Raw genomic sequence first — 23,144 nt, forward strand, 5'->3', positions numbered from 1 at the left:
AATGGGCAGGGCGTATCAATTACCATCAGCTGAACGTCCTGCTCATCTCGTCCCTTATAATAAAAATTAAATGACTGGAAAAGTTGAAACTGACAAAGTTGCATTGAATTTTTTTATGACTGATCCTTACGGAATAGGATTTCGCAGAAGTTTTTTCTATTGTTGGCTAGATGTTTATCGAACTGGTAATACTATACATTTTGTAGTACAAACAAGTGTACAAAAAAGTGTTGATAGCGTGTCTATTAATTGAAGATAGTTATCATCTTTATCACAGGCAAAATCGGGTCCAGTAGTAATTCCGCTTTCTTTAAAACATGCGCGTATGAAATGCGATGTTCCATTTTCTTTTTATTAATTTTTCTCTAAGATAATAATAAAAGTTGTTTTATTTCAAAATATGTGAACATACTTAATTAATATTAAGATTGTTAGGAATTTCATTAAAATCAACATTTTAATTAACACAACACTATGAAATGTATCGCAGTAGTCGTAATGTAATATAAAAAGTAAATGAATCGGATTGAAAATATAATGGTGGTACATTTCAGGTGATATTTGAATAAAACGCCTAGAACTTGAATAAGAATTGAGCGTGCACGACAATATAGCTTAGAGGAATGCACCTCCCCCCTCCACCCCTCCCAGGCGTGTAATCCCCGCGCAGGCCCAACTCGATGGTACGTGGATTATGTCAATTGTGGCACGGATAACACCGGGTGTACCACTGTTGTTATCGTTCATACATCGCTGGATTTCACATGAACTGACTAGAGATTATTATAATAGCGAGTTGCATCGATCAGTGAAAAGATTGGTAAAGTAAGTAAGTAAATTATTAACTTTTCTTTACATATATATTAAATTGGAGTGTCTGTCTGTAATATTGAAATAACCATTTCTTACTACATGTATATGAATATATGTAGATACGGTACATACACCAAAATAACATTTTTTACTATTTTTGTCTGTCTGTTTGTTCCGGCTAATCTCTGAAATAGCTGGACCTATTTTAACGTGACTTTTATTAGAAGGTAGCTGATGTAATAAGCAGTAACTTGGGCTACGTTTGTTTAAGTAAAATACTTTTATTTTAGAGAATTAAAGTAATGTTGCAATGTCCAAGAAACGGTCTAACTCTAAAAATAATTTATATGGCAAAACAACGTTTGCCGGGCGAGCTATTATTATAAAATCTTGTGGAATTGATTACAGTTGCAAATTTACGTTTTAATCTGTATAAATAATATATATATTTTACATAGAGTATACAACATGTCTCTCCTATGCTTAAAGTCCATTTTGGCATCAGTTTTGGGGCGCTGGTAAATTTTAATTGCAATTACTTATTTTATTTCAATTAAATACTACTACTCGGTTAAGTCAAGTTAGTTAGTCTTTTGTTGGGCGACATATATAAATGCTTTTACAATATGATCCCAGAATATACAAAACAAATGTGTTACGAAATTCAAAAGAATTGTTCAAAGATATTTATGTGGTTAAGGTTACTATAACATAAACGACTTTCGTTATGGGAATGGAGATACCGCTCTCGGTCTTTATAAATTTAAATTTTTATTGTAATGAAATTTCATTTAAAAAAAACAAAGAAGTCCGCTAAGTTTCTTGCGCACGTTCTTCTCAAGTCTGAGGCATAAGTTTCCAAATGGGTGGTATTTTTTAAATGAAATTCTAAGACTCGTTTTTTTCAAGTGATTAAAATCCTATTTTAAATTAAAGTATTTCAATTTCATTCTATCGCTTTTACAGGAATTTGAAAACATCATTTAGAGCCGGACTACCAAACAAAAGAAGAATAGTAAAAAAAGTAAAGCGCTCCACTTGTCCTATAAAAATCTGTTAAAAATTAACAAGTTAATGAACGTCAAGAAACCACTCACTCCAGTAATTAACATTATCAGTGTTCAATTCGATAACAGCGAATAAAGTTAACAACAGGCTCGGTTGATAATGACTTAAACATACAGGAAAGTTGTAACAAGAGAAAGTCGACACGAATGCAACAAGTAATCAAAAATAATCCCTTAAATAATTTCACAAGAGTAACGGTTTATGAACGGTAAATAAATTTTTGATGATACAACCTACGCGTGCTTAAAGCAATCAATAGAGACCACTTAAATATATTTATATAAACAACAGTAGCGTAGTAGCCAACAGCACAATTAGTTACTTTAGGAGACAAGTTCTGAAGTGTTTGATAGAAAATGAGTAGGCGCCTGTATTTCAATAAGAAAAATTAAATTGGAATTTATTGAAGAGTTAACATTAAATATCCCACTTTCGTTAAAAGTAATAACACAATTATAAAACAGCAGTCCTAATTTGCATCTTTGATAATCAACATTACTAATGACGTGTTTGTTTATCAAAAATGTATTGAAATAAAACAGCTTATTTGTCTGAAATGAATAATAATCTAAGATACACTCACGAGAGGAAACCAGAAAAAAATTACTGTCGTCTAACCAATAAATGTGCAGCCATTTGCATTGCTACAAAATTGAAATATTTTACCATTTTGTTCTTTACTTTTATTCTTATACTAGCTGACCCGGCAAACGTTGTTTTGCCATATAAAGTATAATTCACGCGATAGTTTTATAAGTAATAAAATATTGCCTATATTGTAGCCTGTACATCATTTTGTTCTATTGTCAATAGTTTTTGCAGCGCACGCAAAAATAGGTTTTCGATTTTACACCTTGTGTTACAAAATAGCAATTTTATTACGGATCCCTAATTTTTCCTTCCTAAGCCTTCCTCGATAAATGGACTACCTAACACTGAAAGAATCATTCAAATCGGACCAGTAGTACCAGAGATTAGCGCGTTCAAACAAACAAACAGTGCAGCTTTATAATATTAGTATAGATTTCCCATTTAAATTCCTGTTCCACTTCATAAAGACGATGCAAATTATTTTCTTAAAACAATTAATATTAAACGCGGATAAATATAATTATCTAGTAGGTAAATACCAGATATTTTTTTTATAATATCATCATTATTCAATATATATATCAAGATACGCACAGAATTTATTGAATGAACGTAACTATAATTCAAAAAGTTAGGCAAAATATAACCTAAAACTAAAATGTATTGAAAAGTAGTATGTTTCGAAATCAGTAGTAAGTGTAATAACAATCTGAATAAAGAAGTTAGGAAATATATACACGGTATGAATAGAGTTAATTATCTCATCAAAGTATTTATTACATTATAATGAGTTTCAAGAATTTATAGGACCATAAAATTCTTAACGTGGTCGTAATTCCAATAGCTACCAATTAAATACACCTACAGTTTCTGCATAATATGTCATGTTTACTCTGTGAATATTATCACACTATGGACGTTTACAAGGTTTGGCAAATACATGTAAATTTAAAGGATAAATGCTTCGAAATGCCAAGAGATTTGAATTGTCAAAAGATTTCGAGTTAATTTGTTGATTGATCAACTGTTAGATGGTCTATAGCATCTAAGTCTTGTTTGATCTATTAAAAGACATAAGAGGCATTTATTTTATCATTATTGATTCCTTCAGAATTATTTTTGATGTCATTTTTAACTACTTTACTAGACACTACTACCGCTTCGGAAACAAATGGCTCTCTGAGAGATAAGAAGCGACGCAAGAAACTCTTAATATATATTCTTATATATATATATATATATATATATATATATATATATATAGGAACAATGACAAAAAACATGGATGTGAGGTTAAAGAAGAGTTACAGTTATTGATAAGAAAATATTGGGTTGATTTGGTCATGTAAGGAAGATTAATGAAATAAGATTGACTACACTAATTTACAGAGCTAATAAGGTCGGCATTGGTGGGAAAGGTCAACCTAGAAATCTGGGATGAGTTAGAAAGGGGCCAGATCGAGATTATCACATACATTCAGGGTTGGTGATTTACTTATAATAAACTGAAAATTAAAAGATTCATTATTTTTGCAGAATATTATTACCTCAGCACAGTGGATAGTGGTAGAAGTGTGAGTGGACTTATCCTTGTTACTAATTTCACGAAATCCAATATTTAAAGCACGATTCAAATTCAATATCAATATTTTTATTCAAAATAGGATTTAACATCACTAACGAACGAGAAAAGCTGGGTATTCGAAAATATATGCCTCAGACCTGAGAAGAACGCTCAGTAAACTCAGTGGGCTTCTACTTTTTTCTAATAACATTTATTATTTATATTTATGGCTTAGAGCGGTCGCTTTATTCCCAATCTGTGGTAACATTAAGAAAGTCATTGATGCTATACTATGTAATATAACTTTTTTCTCATAAACGCTTATTAACAATTCTTTTAAATTTCTTCGTTTTGTTTAGAAGATGTGGTAAATTTAAGGCAAGATGACGTTAATGCTGCTTTTCCTAATATTTAACTTTACATCAGCAGTTTGTTACCTGATTGAATCTAAATCTCGAGTTATTAATATTTACAGCACTTATAAAATACCAACATTATTATCCACAATTTTGCAATGTTCCCTGAGGCACCATTCACCATATAATATCGGTTTTCATCTTGGTCGCGTTTTACAGCGATTGACCTTTTATGCTTTTATGTAGATTATCTCATTTGCATAAACTTATTCTAATGTAGCCTCGGCCACTCTACGTTTTACTTTTTTCTATTAAACCTGCTTGCTATTCACTGATTATGGAAGAGCTTTTTTCCTTTTTTGATGCGGCTTTACGCTTTGAGCTTCGGATAATATAAAATACTCACTTCAGCTATTGTATAATACACAGAACCTCTTTTTTCAATTGATATAATTTAACATTCATTGAAATGTAGGCCATGTTTGTCGACAGAAAATAAAGTACTATCAACAAACAAAATAAATGTACACCCATTTGTAGTGCTGTATTATTGAGTAGGTCATGTTTGTCGACAATAATAAAATAATTATCAATTATGTAACGCTTTTGTGTCTTAAAATATTTTAATTATTAATTACTTAAAAAGAAACTTAATTCTTGATTATTATACAACTTAATCGATTTTGTGTAATATGTATTACACAGGTAGATAGAGTAAAATAGGCTCTTTATTATTAAAAAGAATATAGACCCTTACGAAAATAGTAATAAATACTTAATAAAAAAAAAGTAAACGTCCAAGCCATAGTTTGGTAACATTTTGCAACTTAAAAAAGAACAGTCCGTTTTTTCCGAAAATAGAGAATGGGTGAAGACAATTGAGTAGTAATTTATCGGAAACAGGGATGTTAAAGATAGCAATTTTTCTAATCGTTGACAACATCTAGAGTGGCAAAAAAAAATAATCATGTATCCGATCTGTGTTAATAACGTATTCACGAAAGCGCTAATGTTGCCATTATCCATTACATCCGGACACCCCATCTATTAAGTATCGGTATCACAGAGGAAACGATTGATCATAATAGGATCACAGATCACAGTATGGCAACACACAAAGCAACTATCTGTTACGGTCTTGCGAGGGTGGATACAGGATACAAACTATATGCGTCATTTCACATCTGGTTGTATTATTGCGAAATTGATTGTAATGGTCGGATTTACGTGGTGTTAATAAATCACTGTAATATTTAAATTTAACTTTTAACAGTGCGACAATTCACAGAAGTGGTAATTAATTTTCATTGTCTTTTACTATGTACATAATGACAATTATTCTTTATTGATTCGCTTTTGAGACTAAGCGTTTGTTAATTTCATAAGTTTATCAAGGAAATATATTTTTATGTTCTCTTTTATGCCGTTCTTAAACATATGAGCTTGGAACTAACTTGATGGTAGAAAATTTTCACCGCTCTATCGATGTTATCGTAACTTGGAGAAGAAGTCGTATTCATTTCGTATATTTAATTTTTTTTTTAATTCTAATGGCCTACGAACCCATTACAATTTGGTAGTTAGATATTCTTACTATCCACCAACCTATCTGTCTTTAACTTCATCTGGACTAACTAAGATATAAATCAGCAACGCTATAAGAGTAAATGTTCGTAGCGTGAAAGGTTTGCTATTTTCTTTTCGGTGATAAACACAACGTGACTGATATTATCGTAACCAATATTTCCACATGCCATCATTTAAAAAAGATAACTACATAGGAGACAACGCCCCATCCAAATGTCCGAATGACAAAAACTAAATGGCAGTTATAAAAGTGATAACCCGACAAAGTCGTATGGGAACAAAAGCCAACACGACATAAATATTGAACTAATAGTCGGAACTTGCGATATTGATACCCCCGACGAAATTTGTCAGTGCTTTGTGAGCAGTTCCGGCAGTAATCGGTCCAAAACGCACAAATATACGACAGAAAAAACTAACAGATTGTTTGGATGAACGAATAAATGGAATTCTCCCAGGTAGAGGGTGGGACCGCCATACACCTGAATATGATAGTGCTTTCGAATTATTTATGCACACATTGAGTTGAATGAAACTTTATTCACATTTAGCGATTTCATAATTAACGTGTTTTAAATGTTGTGTTGATTATACGTTTTTAATGGATGAATTTATTTCCGTTCTCTGCCAGTTGCAATTTGTTTGGATAACTGCTTTTATCTTTTTTTCATATTTAAATATTGAATGCGGAAAATTGTGCTTGTTCAGGCTCACCCAAAAGTGAAAAGGATTGTAAAGGTACTACGATCCAATGAACTCCGTATTATTAGCAAAATTATTATAAGACCCTTTTTTGCTGTAGAAAGCGAGCATATAATTATAAGTCAAACATGTATTATTATTTTACGTTTTAAATATATTAACCTTATATACTTAAAACTTTTGAATTCATCTTTAGTTTGCTAACATATTATAACTTCATTACCGTTATTGATTTAATGATTGTAAAAGATAGATAAAAGATAATTACGCTGAAAGTTATGTGTCTTAAGATTTCAATTAACAAGGTGTCAGCTAACGAAATTGTTGAAAGAACACAAACTTCGCTTAAAACACCCTTCTCCGAACAATACCTGTCAATTTAAATTTTACTGCGTGGAAGTAACAAGGTATGTCGTGAAAAGTTCCACAACCTCGGTTCCTATGAAGCATGTAAAATATTGCCATCCGTTAGAACGCTAGTAAATCAAACTGACCAACTCGTATTTATTTTCCTTTCAAAAGCTAGATCGTATGTTACATTGTAGGGCCTTATATCCATTGTAGCGACTATAATTTTAACAGCATAGTTAGCTTTATTATTAGAAACAACCTTTTGTATACTGCTAAAACAAAGAAGTTTCTAGTAAAAAGTTGTACGCGGAAGACTGAGTGCTTCGAGCTACTAAGGAAGTATTAAAGTCTCGTGGGATAATAACATGAATTTGCAGCGTGCTTTTGTTGAACGGCAGGTAAAAGATTAGGCACTTAGCATAGTTTTGTAAATTATAGTTATTTGTAAGTTCTGTAACATAATTTAAAATAATTTAAGGTGCATTGAAACATTCTTCTACAGGAGATAGTCATAAATAATGTCGAATAGCAATGAACTATGCTGTTTTATATATGTTATTACAAAATGTATCATGAGGTTATATTATATTAAGAATATAATTAATCATAAGAATATATAATATTATTATTTAAAGATTTTTCTTAAGAATCACTTCGTCGATACATAGCTTAGATTTATAGGACCGAACTCTATTCGATAAGATGATGCAAAAGTTATTTACAATAACATTAATGTCATTGACAGATTGTCACAAAGAATAAACAATGACATAGCATGTTGATAAGATATTTATATTTAAAGTTTCTTAAACGTACCCAATTTATAATTCGTTTGTACATCAACAAATTGTATCAAATAAATTTTAAATTTATTAGTATCGAATCGTATTATTAGCTAATGAATACGAGGCACTTAAAATTTCGCGCGATTCATCTTGAGACCTAATTTAGAGCGGGAGGCATGCGATTACAATCTTCTCACGACAGGGAAGGCGCGCTAACTTCTCATCTCCGGGGAAATCACGCACGCAACAAACTTTATTGCAACACGTCTGAGACACGAATGGTCATTGGTCAATATTATGATCATTACACACAGATTAAAATAAAAAAACAACAAAGCGGGCAGTGCCTCTAGGCGGTCGCTTAACGCTTTGTCTCATTCAAAACACTCCGAAAACAAGTTCGATTTATTTACAAACACAATCACAGAACGCGATACCGAGAAACACTGCCGCGACAAAAAGATGCACTGACCGTGGTTGAGTAGGGCTGAAGACTCAAGCGGATTCCATCCTGAGCTAGACGTTCTCGAAGGAGCCGTTTTAGCTGTATGCGTGGAATTTTCACAAGTTCAGCCTTCCCCTCCTCGTATTCATCCGCATATTTGGCAGGCTCGATGGTGGCAACTGCTTGTTCTTTACGAACTTCTTCTTCACACCTACAAGAGTCGCGCACAGCGGCAGCTTCCTCTAATGTGAAGTAAACAGCCGCGGCGCCTTCCTCTCTCAGTGTTCGCACCGAGTGGAGAAGTCTCTGGCGATGTGCTGGGTTCAAGACCCCGATAGCATCGAGATCGGGTTCTCCAACCTGTTTGCATATTTCTAAGTCATCGTAACCGTTATCGATAAAACTTTCGGCGTATTGGCCCAAGTGGAGCGATCGCAACCACTCGATGACGATGTTGCTAGTCGCAGCTGTGGCCATATCGCGTCAAATATCGCCGCGCATTACAAGACGTCCTCGCGCCGCGGCAGCCGACGAGTAACTGGCGAACACGCTCCCCTATACAGCCCCCCGCACCCTTCTGCAAGTCGCGGTCGCCGCCCCTAGACCTACGTGCTTTTGCTTTTTGACATTTTGTAGCATAATCGTTTCATAGAGGCATTCGTCGCGGCACGTGATAGGTGCTTTGAATTTTGTTTACATTTTTTCTGCGGTCAAGCGGGTCAAACGTTCGTATGTCAACAATGGCTGTAGATATGTTTGAATCTATTTATCGTAACAGCGAGATATTTCTGCAATGATTTAATCGGAACGTGTTTCTGTTGCAAGGTGCCTTTGTTTGTATTGAACTTTTATAAGTTTAATAATCTTACCTATAACAATTCTCTAGTATATAACGAGAATATGATTGATGTAATGTAATTCTAGATAAGTTCATCATAATTATACTGACAGTTATGACTTTAAATTATTATTTAGAAGACAATCAATAGACCTTAGCTCATTACAACCACAATATATTTCTCTCTCATATTTACATCAAGATTTGCAAAAATTTATAAAAATCAGCATTTATGTATATTACAAACCCGAAAATTTTACTTATATTATGTAGTACACCTGTCTAGCTCAAAATAACTTCACATAATGTATATCTATGCATCTATTTGAACTCGTAACAGAATAATTTCCAACAAGGGGGACGAGGAAAATATGAGATTTACTGGAATCTACATTGGAATGGAATGTATAACAAAGTGAAATAAACTTGCAAGTAAGACAGCAAATCTATTTGATAAGAAATCTGACGAAATTTAATTTGAAATCCAACAACATAAATCAAATAAGATGTTAATTGTGAAGCATGTAGAGCCACCTACAATGTTTACAAAGTAGAGTTAATTACCCACAAACTGGGAAACGAAGCGAAGTTTACTTTTGCTAAAGCTGTTACTCATTAAACTTCTTGAACCTGTTTTATCTCATTTTGGTTACTGAAACTACGCCACCAGAGTTGAGGTTTATTTAAGATACACAAGTTTAATAACTCCTTGCTTCGCTGCTTTAATAAGAGTATTGTAAAAATATAGAAAGTTGGGCTTGTTCTGTTTTGTTAGTTTCTTTTGATATCAAGATGGATGTTTTGTTTAGAAAATTGAAATTACGCTTTACCAATTTAGAAATTAGTATTTCAGGTTCTTTTTCAACTTTCGAGTGAACATAGAGGCTAACAGGATGGCGGGTGATGAACAATTCCTATTTGCGGTTTGATGAGATTTTTAAAAGTAATGACGATAAGTATTTTTTATATTTTTTAGCTAATCAAGTGTTTTTTTTTTTTCAGAAATTGAAATTGCCTCTAACTCACTTCAATTATATGTGATTGAATTGATGGCTACCAAATTTGTTTAAATTTAAACAACCATACTTCATTAGTGGGAGACTTCTTCTCAGCACAGTATGGCTTGATGAGAAACACAGCGATGCTTTTTTCTACTACAAAGAAGAAGTCAGTAAGAACTATTTGTCTTTTGGTTTGAAGAAGGCCGCAGCTAGTGAGAATTAACATCCTATGTCTCAAGGTTTTCAACGTAACTGCACGGGAACCAAAAACTTTACATATTTCAAGAAACTTAAGCGGCACTCCACTGTAGTGGGCAGGGCGTATCACTGACGATCAAATGTATGCCTTACTCATATGAACATCTTTAATCATACAAAAATTTTAAGGAATCTATCGAAAATAGCATCATCGAATTATGAAGCCGGAAGTTGAGCAACGGTATTTCTTATTATTGGTATTTTGTATGTATTATTATTAAAAATCCAAAAATACATATATTCTTGTACATATTGGCTTTATATCGGACTTCAAACACTTGGTAATCACCTACTTAGAATTGAACATTCATGATGAACTTATCATTATTCGTAATATGCAATACGAAACTTATAATGTAATAAATAATTTTTGTTGTTAACGATAGACAACACTTTTGACTAGTGGCTGTTAAATCTGGAAGAAATAAGATTAATGGAAGGAATCGTTTATATTAAATAAGTATTCCATTTGGGAGCGACGAAATGAAATGATAAGCAAGCGGGGCTTATCACGACATTCGCTATCTCCGGGACTGGCTTTATTATTTCGACCCAGTTTCGAGCCTGCAGTAGAAAAATTGAACCGATTTGGTTTAGATTACTTTTGAAGCGGAAAATTTGCATATTAATTTTAGAATTCGAAATTCATCTGTTAAAGATGGCATTTCACCTTCAGTGAACATGTCGGTAATGCTAATGATATGTTTTTTTTTAATGTTTGTTACCTCAAAACTTTCTACTGGGTGAACCGATTTTGATAATTCTTTTTTTATTTTAAGGCTGGTGCTTCCGGTGTGGTCCTTGTAATTTAATGTACATCTGATAATGGCATGCATGAAAAATCCATAAAAGTCTTATTTTAACAAATATAACACCAGTGTATTGCGAAATCCGTTAAAAACGTATCCCAGAAGATAGAGTATTACGTTATCTATGATCAAGAGTGTTTTGTCTCTGTCTTCATAACTGTGTTTTAAATTTGGACGTCTACTGCACGGACGAGTAAACGTGTTAATACACAGCCCCACGCACACACTTACACTAATACAAGCCGATCGGCCGCCATTATGAGATTTGCCATCGTCTGTGACAGAACAGTTTGCGTCGCAATAAAATATTTTAAAATGCCGTCGTGCGTTGTGAAAAAGTGTAAAAACAATATTATAAAAGTATTTGTGGATATATGATTATTTAAGGAGAAAAAATTGTGTAACATTTAATCCCCCGTAACCGCACACACACTAGCATAACGGTGCTTCACTTGCTAATATCACAGCGCGGAGTATTTCTTTTTTTACTAGTCCGTGGTCTACTGTAGTTTTTTCTTATTGGAACAGGAGGACGGTCACCTGATTTAAAGTGATCACCGCAGCTCACTGTAAAGGTGATACCCTCAGGGGCATTGCCAGCCTTTTATAAATCTGTACTCACTTTTTTTGAAGATATATATATACATCGCGCTCGGAAGCTCATTCGAAAGTTTGGTTGTATGTAGAATATTAGGTGTACATTACTAGGTTATAAGGATGATGAATGAAGATAAGCTTCCTCTTTTTGCGCCTAAAGGTTTTAAAGTAATTTGATATATTAGAAAAAAAATCAGTATTTATAATTAATCTTACACAGTATTTATTTCCATCCATTTTAAAATATCCATCTTTACAGCTATGTAATAAATAGTGTTTAAAAGCACAACCCTTTCGAATATATTAATTGCTAGCTGACTAGGCGAACTTTATTCTATTATTTAAGCCTAACAGTCGATTATTTAACTAAACACATCGGTCCAGCCATTTCAGAGATAAGCCGGAACAAACACACAGACAGACAGACAAAAATTGTAAAAATATATATATTTTAATTTATAATAAAAAATTATGTATTTATATACATGTAGTAAAAATATAAATATTTTTCTCGTTCTATCCTTAAAACATCGTGCATATATTGATCTGTATAAATTTTGTTGAGCATAATTCCTCTTGACTTAAACCACGTTCGCGGAGGAAATTGTTCACGTACGAATCCTGCCTTATTTTGTTTAAGATGTACCACAAATGTTTTTGATGCTCAAAGCGATGTCAGTTAGCATGCTGTGAGATATATTAAGCCTCTATATTGCTATGCATGCAAATGTTGCGGTTTATTTTGAATATAAATGCCTCTTCTGCGATTTCATTCATGATATTCATGCATATATTTTTCGTATAGGTTTTTATATTTGTTTTTATGCCATTTTATCATTTACACACAAAATATGCGATATTCAAGCCCGGCTTCTAGAAATTAAGCCTTCAACGCTTTTGGCCGCTTAGCTAAATCTACGATAACGCATGGTTCATAAACCTTCGTATATTTGTTCAAGCCTCCAGTTGCGGTTCCTTGTAAACGATCTACATTACAGTTGATAGCCTGTGCATCCCCAATAATTGCATAAAAGTAAATTGACTTGAGATGACAACCTGGACCTGATCAGTTCCGTGGTCACTTGGAAGAGTAGGTCAAACTGGCCTCTAAAAAGTTTGGCAGTAAGGCGAGCCAGTTCTTGCCTATAAGCCACCGCCTGCAACTGTATACGGTGCAAAATCGGCTTCACATGGAGTACTGTTCTCATCTCCGGGCTGGCGCTCCCCAATACCAGTCTCTTCCATTTGATTCCAGCGGCCGAATTCTCAATATAATAATAATAGTAAAGCCTCATTTATTCCATAACTCGTTTTACATAAAACTATTTATTAGTAGTGTTAGTAGGTGAGATAAAATTCTAATTGTATGGTATAAGTAAGATTAGTTGCTTATGCTTCTATTATACAAATGATTTGAGTTTTCTTTAGTGTTAATTCAGACAATATTTGTCTTTTAACAATTCGACACGTGTTTCGCCTCTACACGAAAATCTGGCATGAGACTGAACATTTTTCCGCAAAGTTACGCCGACTTCAAAAATTTTCTTATGTTTCTATTTCTTTGAGTTGTGGATCTCGTTATAGTTAAGGCCTCCTCCAGTCTTTTCCAAAGTATTCTTATTATATGAATTCTCAATGTAACGCTAACGAAATACAAAATACTTACATAATATAAGCTCCTTGTGGAATGCGACGATACGACTTAGGGACCTTTAAGAAACGAGCCCACCTTAAAGGCCAGCAACATATCTCTTGAGACCTGTTGTTGTGGATATCCATGGGCGGTTGCTACACCAATCCCTTGAGCCTCTTGCCCGTTTACCCCTTCATATATAAAAAAAGATATCATCTTCAGAATCTAGACAATTTGTTATATCTAAGTGATTTTCCTCTCTTCTGAGATTCTCGATAGACGCTGGTTCGACTTCCGTACCATCGATAATATTGCTACAAACTAAACTTGCATATTTTATCCAAAAAAAAACAATCAAAATAAGTTATGAAGTAGATTTAAATTTTGAAAAACTATTACTACCTCTGGAAGAACACCGCCGATCATAGCACCTATGATTTTGCTGATGTAAACCCAATTTTGCAATTTGCTATTCAAAAATAACCTAAACAAAAATTGCAAACTAGATCAAGGAGTCCGCAAAATAATTTTCTTTCTTAAAAAACGAACGACATTGACATTCCTCTTATATCTTACAATATATAATATGTCCATTGCTTTACATCCTGGAAAATTGTGATATTTTTCAATACTGAATTGGAGGAGCAGGCTATTATTTCCGATAGATATTCTATTTATTTTATTTATTTCTTTATTGCTCGATCAGGGTGAGCACATACAATTTCTTAATAACTAACAAAGATATATCTATTTAGGTGACACCCCACTTATAGGTGCAAATCGAGATCAAGTAACAAAACGAACATAAACAGAGCCTTACATACGTTTTAGCAAATTAACATGAAAACATTATTAAATAAGAAAAAAAATATTGAAAGAGACAACAGAAAAATTGAAGGATATAACATCAACAGCAAATTTCTTCTACAATAAACAATATAAATGTTAAAAAAAATATATTAGTGTTTTAAAATTTTAAATTAATTAAAACTGTTAGAAATAAACTAAATACAACGTAGTGAAAAAGAGCTCATCAAATAAATCATTGTTAATACATTTGTGACTTAACTGCAACATCAGATAATATTAGCTTTCGAGTATTTCTAGTGTATTTATGTTTTTTATCAACACCCATGCTTTAAATCCTCTATTAAAGATTCTGAAACAATTAGCTTATTGCCAACATTAAAACACCCAATGTTCTAATAACCATTACATCATCCAAACGAGTGTTGTAATGTTGTGCGGAATTTCATAACAACACTCATTTGTTTTATTTTTTTCCTTTCATGTGCAAAGAGTTTCAACAGACATTCTTATTTCTCGATGCGTGGTATCTGTATGAATTTCAAAAAAGAACATTTTCGTTTACGCGCGTCCAACACAACCAAGTGTCGCGCGCCGTAAAAAAAAAGTAGGTTATTCGAATCCCCGCCATTTTTCTTCGATATTTTTATTGTTTTGTTTACAAAAAATGAGCGATTTAAGTTTTGACAGGACACCGCCAGATATTTTAAACGCTGCAAAAGAACATATTATTCAAGTGAATTTTAATAATTGGACTATACAAAATGTAAATTATTAATGTAAAATGTTAATTATGTACTTAATTCATTAACACTTAGTTTAATTGTATATAATCAGGATGATATTAGGTTACTCCTAGGGCTGGCTGTTTTAATGTTAGCAGTAAGCTTACTGTTTCAGAAATCTTTTATAGGATTCATATTATGGGTGAAGATAAAGTCTTGTATGCAACTGTTGATAATTAGGTATTAAAACACAACCTTATTACACAACAGTTGCATAAATAACTATAACAGGACGTGACTTTTTATAGAGTTCCCATGTAATATTCACCTGCCTGAAAACACCACCCATATAGGATTGCACAAATCAGCAATAGTAGCGTAGAATACAATCAAAATCAAATTATAGTTAATGCAATTAGTCACATATGAAATTATGTTAGAACGCATAGCTTTACACCACAACTCTATAAATGACTTATTAATTACTCTGCATCGACCGAATTGTATTGCACATCGAATTCAAAATTAACGTTTACTGGCGAAGCACTTTATAAATTTACTGTTTATATGCTTATTACTGGTAACTGGTCTGTTAAATTAAACCGTTACAGTTGTTTAAAATAAATTTTATATAGTGAAGCCATTTTAAATTTATATATTAAAATAATTTTATTAATGCGTGGAGATTCAGTGTGCTTACAGTTGCGTAAGGCGGTTCCCATCACTGCCGGAATATATTAAGTAATTCTAAAGAAATCTATTAAGTACTTAAGATAATGTACCTTTTTATATTCATTTAATAATTAGAACGATGATCACAACATGTATCTTATAATTAACACGTATGAAAAACTGCCGATGAAAATTTCATACATACATATAAAAAATCGAGGTTTTTTTTTAGTTATCGTTTACCTATGACATATTTATTTTCTTCAAGAACTTCCCATATATACATAAGCGAACCTACGCTCGCATTTCTAAAAGTCAATAATGATTTCATAATCAAAATTCATCAAAATCTCTAAATTATATTCAGATCTTACATGAATAACCTCGATGAACCCGTAACAGGTAGCTTGTGTAATATTAGAAGCTAATAATTACACAATCGTATATTTTTCTCTGAATATAATTGTGGCATTATTTGCGAAAGCCTAAATAAAGATTGTATTCATTTTTTCGCACAAAAAACAAGGAAGGGTAGAAGTCAAGGAAAAAACATGATTGCCTCATTTTTTGGACGGATGGGACATTTCGTAACAGATGTGCTAAAGGATACAACGTAGTTGAGACATTTTGTCCGTAACAATGGTCCACTAAGTAAGCTATTGCTTGGTACGTGATTATTGAAACAATAATAGATACGCCTTATCACTTTGACGATTTCTAGCGGCCGCAACCTAATATAATACAATTCACACACTTTGTTAGAAGCCCGACGAGATAGTCCTTGTCCTGTAATCGTTTATCACCACTCCCACTCACATTACAAATCACACACCTACAATAACACTACACACAAATAGTCACACACTTACATACATTCACACGTATTTACAAACGCACATACATATATCACCGCACTCGCCGACGAGTGCGAAGTCTCTTCAACCCTAGAGTTCATTGGACTAACAGATATATTAGATCGTTAGTGATCTTCTCTCCATCCAGCCTAGTGAGCAGGCGGTTCGAGGTTCGAGCCTCCTTCCGAAACGCCCCGCGCCTGTGAGCTACATTTTCGGCCTCCAAGGTCCCCGCCCGGCTTCGCTGTTTAGGCCTTTAGGGCTATCAGCACAGAGGAGGTTTTTAGTGGGTAGGTTTACACCCGAGCCCGACATATGGGCCCCGCTTCGGGGTCTTCAATACGTAAATGTATTTTCCTACTCTCGGAAAAAAAAAGATACCCTCTTACACCGTGATGAAACCTACACTCACCTGCGAAGAATGAAAGATATGAAGTGAAAGATAATAATAATATGAAACTGACCAATTATGGCTCAAGTGGGCTTGAATTCAGGGCGGTAAGTCAGCTTAAAGACTTAAGCGTGATATTCGCAAATTTGAACGCGTAAACCAACAGTACGAATTTCAATGTTTCATCCACATGCAACCAAATATTTTTTCTACAATCAGATAATCTGGCCTTCATAAGGTTCAGATTCGATTATCCTTTGTATAATATAATTCCAATTATTGACCCGACAGACGTTGTTCTGTATATCTTACATATAAAATTCTCGTGTCACAATGTTCGTTCCCGTACTCCTCCGAAACGGCTTGACCGATTCTCATGAAATTTTGTGAGCATATTGAGTAGATCTGAGAATCGGCCAACATCTATTTTTCATACCCCTAAATGTTAAGGGTCCACACGAAATTTTCTTTTTAATTTTTTTGACATTTTTTTTAAATTTGTTTGATTATGAGTCAGCATTAAAAAATACATACAACTTCAAATTTTCACCCATCTACGATCAACAGTTACTTTTGTATCGCGATTTTAATATCGGCAAAACAACGTTTGCTGGGTCAGCTAGTAATAAATAAAATACTGGTTTCTTATGAATCTGTTAATAATATTATCATCAAGAATTATATTCTCCCTGTTGTTATAATGAAATCGTCCAATTCAAATATTTTTATTCAAAATCTCCAGCAGAACTGTCAAACCGTGCGTCAATAAATTCTCTAATAGCAAAAATATGTCCATACAAAACAAATATTGCCAATCAAAATAATTATGGGTTCCAAATCGAAATAAAAACTGTCCTATCTCTCAAGTTGGACTAAACTGCACTCCATGAAGTAATCCCCGTTAAAATCCGTTCACTGGATTTATATATATTAAGGGAGTGTATTTAAGTGGAAGTTTAAGGTAACAACGAAGTACTTTTTGAAGATAATATTTTAATAGTTAAGATTTTTTATTTAGTTAGCTTTAAGTTGTACCAAATACAGCTAGCGTAATAATTAATGTATAACATAAAAGTAGCAACCGAAACAAAACGAACAATGAACATATGGATTTATTCAACTGAGTATTTATATTCCATAGGACAATAAAATGTTTTTATGGAACGTAATGCAATAACGAAATAGTTTCGTAATGCAAATACAAGTACGGTCACTGTCCGTTAACTTTCGCACTAGTTCGAGAATGTTCTGGAACGATATCAACAAATCTTCCAAAGGAACTATTCGGGAACTACAATATTTCGTTTTATGTTCAATTTCCATACGCGGTGAGCGTGAAGGGCTTAATGGAGCACAAGATTGTAGCGAGTCGGCCGCAGAAAAGATTTTTTAACCTCTTATAGCTTACTGAGAGCCTAGTCACGGATTATGCAATACGATTAAGGTTATAATATATACCTTTACTTTTATATATCTATTTGTTTAATACAACGTCTGTGATACTTAAATATACTTTATTGCTAACTACTAAGGAAAAAAAAATCTTATTATTATTGCTGTCCTTATGAATCTAAATCTTGATTCAAGATATTGAAGAAAAATCAATGTGTCATATACACATGTCCTATGGAAAGTACATGGGTTGGATATTTGATTAAATATCTAGGCTATCTTCAAATTGGACCAGCGAGTAATCCTGTGATACACTGGCTTACGATCGTGGTAACATATATTTGGCGTGCTGCAAGGACGCATTTGGAAATTCGATTGATATCTATAAATCCTACTTTTATCCTACATGGTTTACGAGAGATATTTATTACATAAATATTTGTATAAAAATATCAATATTTTAACAGCATACTTAAACTAAAAAAACGTATATAAAAGTTGTTGGTCTTTGCGTCATGCTCGTGAATGGGCAACGCTAGTGGTGCCTGGTCAATCTTATCCTCGGGTACTTTCATTTTGGTAAAATAAAGTTTATAGTTAGGTATATATTTTTTGTCCATATTATATTAGTAAATGCTCCTTTACTTACAGACTATGCGGGTTGATGAATCTACTGTACTTATTAATCTTTTGGAGTTCTTTTGATTTATTTACTTCGTTTCACACGTAAGTTGCAGTATTTGAGTATATTTTTTGTTGCATGACTTCGCATGTATTGCATAAATCTAATATATATAAAATGCTCGTTTCGCGGAGTTTAAAGGCATTTATTTTCTCAAAATTGATTCCTTTAGAATTCTTTTTGATGTCATTTCTTATACTACTAAATACTACTACCGCTTCGGAAACAAATGGCGCTCTGAGAGAGAAGAAGCGGCGCAAGAAACTCTCCCAGCATTCTTTTTTTATGCGCTCTTTTCAATAAAAATATACAATATTGTACAGTCGCTATAAAATAATCACAATCTAGTCCCAGGCAGTCCGATCATTTAGATATTCAGCAGTGGAGTAATAGGATTTACGACAGAGCCATTTTTTTATAAAACATTTATATTTATTTATAGATAATGCCTGAACAGTGGCTGGGACTTTATTGTAGAAGTGTATACATTTACCCTTAAAGCTATTATGTATCTTATGAAGCCTACTAGAATTAGTTACAAGCAATCCCTTATTTCTAGTGTTATAATAATGAAAATCACTATTAAGAGCAAAAAGGTGACGATTTTTGTGAACATATATTAAATTTTCATAAATGTACTGACAACTGTTTGTTACCAAAGTCCTCCGAAACGGCTGAAGCGATTTGTATGAAATTTTGTGTGCATATCGGGTAGGTCTGAGAATTGGGCAACATTTATTTTTTATAGTGCAATTGTTTTTTTTTTGTTTTTTTTTACTAATTTGTATGGCAATACGTTTTCTGGGTCAGCTAGTATAATATAAAATGCTAATCCTATATGTAAATTTTGATTCCAAGGAGTTTCTTGTCAGTTCTTCTCGTTAAAGCTTAATTTTTTCTAAGTGGGGGTAAATGGTTAAAAATAATAATACTTTTGACTAAATAAATATATAATCTTTTAATTTGATTTGGAACCCTTATTTCATTATTTTTTTCTAATACAAAAGCCCAATAGTCTATAACTTAGGGTATAGCATGAGCATAGATAATTTATACGTCCAGATAGATCCTCTTGCTGTTAGACAACCGATAAAAACAGGCCAGGAATATTTGTTTAGTTTGCGTGACAAGCTACGTCTTACACTAGCGATTTGTATCACACTGTGTTAGTGTACGTGAATTGCTTAAAATAGAGGTTAATTATTCTATACTCATTTTTTTTTCGACGTTTCCACACCCGTCACAGTCTATCTAGACGTATAAATGATATGAGAACATCAGCTATGTTCCAGTGTGGCCAAGCAATACTATGTTTGTTACGCAACTATTTTTATATTGCCCCTAAAATAACAGTATTAACATTTCAAGATATCTGTATGATATTATGACATAGAACAAGAAAACCTGTTTGCAAAAATGTTTCAGCTCTTTTAATTTTTGTACTTGTAAAACATTCAAACTATTTCGTTATACCAGCCTAATTAATTGTCCCGTGACTATATGTATATATACGCAGTGAAACCAGAGGTTCCCTGTGGATGTTGACAAATACAAGCCGTCCACAATAGTGACAGATCCGGGTTACATCGGGCTTGCGTTTAATGACCAACTGGCTCTCAACTATTTGTGACCCATTCGGGTCGATCGAGGCTATGTTGCACAAGTTTCTCCGATAAAAGCTTTTTTGCTCGACAACTTTCGCTTTTCTATTGTTTCCAAAGGGATTCTGTACGCTTTAATTAGCACTGGATGTTGATTCATTATTTATACTATTTTTAACTGGCGACTATTATATATAACTGGCGGTATTACGAGTAAAAATAAATACGATTATAGAAGAAGTATAAATAAGTAGTACGCACTATTCGTCCAGTAACCCGTATGTAGCATTTTTTTTACTAATAATAATAATAATAATATTGACACACTTTTCACACAAATTATCTTGCCCCAAGTTTTATTATATTATATATAGCCTGTGTTATGGGTTACAAGACAATGATATATTTAATACAATATACTTACTTAAACATACGTAAATTCATATAAACATACATAAATACGTTTAAACATCCATGACTCGGAAACAAACATCCGAGTCATGGATGTTTAATGGTACTGGTATTATTAAAAAAAGTTAATTACACTGGGATGGTTTCTTGCGGTGTTTCTTCTCTTTGTGAGCGCCGTTTGTTTCCAAAGCGGTTGTAGTAGGTATTAGAAATGACATCAAGAAGAATTCTAAAGTCATCATCAAATCAATTTTGAGAAAAAGAAATGCCTGTCTTTTAATGCCTCTTAACTCTATTGCACATTGTGACATAGATGATGAGCGATAGTAGAGATTTAATGGAGATAAAAAAGAATTGCTATTATATGCTAACTTCGTAATCGGGTGATCACGACCATCATGTTCACGAAGCATCCTTACAAAAACAATGAGTTCAAGCTCTAAAGGTTGATGCATCCAATTTACGATAATTTATATTAATGCCGTCAATTCTTTTTTACTTTTCATGAAATAATTTATATTATTAAAACACGACTCAAATACTCAATGCAGCATGAATCAAAAGTTTATTCGACTTTCAATTTGCCTTTGACTCCTACACTGCTTCTTCTGAATATCAATGATATATTGAACGCCTCTAACATGCATTGCTATGCGGCTTAGTACTGAAGATGCCGTATACTCGAGCCACGCAGGTCTCATCGACCAGTGCCGGAAGAAACTTGCGTTTTCTATCGAGTCCTCTTATAAGAAGGTCACGAAATGTGGTGAAATGAATCTTGTCTAATTTAACCTCCAGAAGACTCAAATTCAAATATTTTTATTCAAAATAGGCTGTGTCGTCACTTATTCAAAGTCAAAAACTACCATCCATTCCAAAAAGAATGCCTCACAACTGAGAAGAATGGGCGCAACAAACTCAGCGGGTTTTTTTCATCATAAAATATGTTTACAAAGTAATATTGAACAATTTCAATATTCAAACTTATTATTTAATAGCCTGAGAGCGGTCGCTCCATTCCATTTGTGGAATCATTAAGAAAGTCATTTATGTTATAGTAACCTGTACCATACAAACGTTTTTTAACAATTCTTTTGAATATATACTTTTGCTTTGAAAATTTTCTTGGATCTTGTTTTAAAAGCATATACATCGCCCCACAGAATACTTACTAATTCGACTTACCCGAGTAAAAGGCATAACAAGTTTATGTTTGTTCTTCGTGTTAACATTCTGATTGACACAGTTTCTAGCAAATAACTCAATGTTCTTATTAAGAATATTATCAAGAATATATTGAGAAGCAACAGTAAAAATGTTTATTTCTTTAAATTTTTCTCTTAATGATTCTTTAGGAACTAGGTTATAATAGCGCGAATAGCCCTCTTCTGCAGCACAAAGATGGTATTAATATCGGCTGCACTGCTCCATAACAATATTTTTTGTGCATTTACCACTAAACAAAAACCACTTGTCGCATATGTCGAGAACACCCACTTAATGCCTCACCTAGTACTGAGTCTCAAAATCCCGAGCGATTACCAATTCTTCGGTTATCTGGAAGGCAAAGCCAAGGCTTCGAAGAAGCTGGGCGTTATAAATAGAGCACGGCCATACTTCAAGCCCGCCCACATTCTAGCGCTCTACAAATCGTGGGTCCGGCCAAATATAGAGTACTGTTGTTATCTCTGGTCTGGCGCACCCCAGTATCAGCTCGAACCATTTCACCACGTGCAACCCTGAGTTGTTTGAATAATCGGGGATCCAGTGCTTTGTGAAAGATTATATCACTAGGCATTGCGTAGAGACGTCGCTTCATTGTGTGTCTTCTTTTACCACATTTATCACGGGGATTGAACGTAAGAGCTGTTCAACTGTTTCCCGCCCCACAACTCCATCTTCGTATGTCAGGCCACAAATTAGGATATCATCCCCATCATCTGTCTGTATGGCGTTCCTCCACAGTGTGGTTTTCAAGGAACTTTCCGAGTACAACCAAGCTGTGGAATGAGCTTCCTTGTGCGGTGTTTTCACGACAATACGAAGTGGGTACCTTCAAAAAAAGCGCGTACACTTTCCTTAAAGGCCGGCAACGCTCCTGTGATTCCACTTTCCGTGGTGTTGCAAGAGATCACTTAACATCAGGTTACCTATACGCTCGTTTATCTCCACTTCCATAAAAAAATCTCCTAGCCCATTTTAACTACCAGA

The 23,144-nt window shown here is 33.5% G+C and overlaps 1 protein-coding gene across 9 annotated transcripts in view; it reads right to left on the minus strand.

Moving 5' to 3' along the window:
- The window catches only part of LOC126967146 (SAM and SH3 domain-containing protein 1-like), a 181,887-nt gene extending 173,078 nt beyond the window's left edge, over positions 1-8,809 (minus strand). For all 9 annotated transcript variants that reach the window (XM_050811588.1, XM_050811592.1, XM_050811591.1 and 6 more), the window contains exon 1: positions 8,290-8,809. In XM_050811588.1, coding sequence (XP_050667545.1) covers positions 8,290-8,739 — 450 coding nt within the window. In that variant the 5' untranslated portion in view covers positions 8,740-8,809. The remainder of the gene's footprint in view (positions 1-8,289) is intronic.
- Positions 8,810-23,144: the final 14,335 nt, after the last annotated feature.

This window comes from Leptidea sinapis, chromosome 12 (assembly GCF_905404315.1).
Source record: "Leptidea sinapis chromosome 12, ilLepSina1.1, whole genome shotgun sequence".
Taxonomy (NCBI): domain Eukaryota; kingdom Metazoa; phylum Arthropoda; class Insecta; order Lepidoptera; family Pieridae; genus Leptidea; species Leptidea sinapis.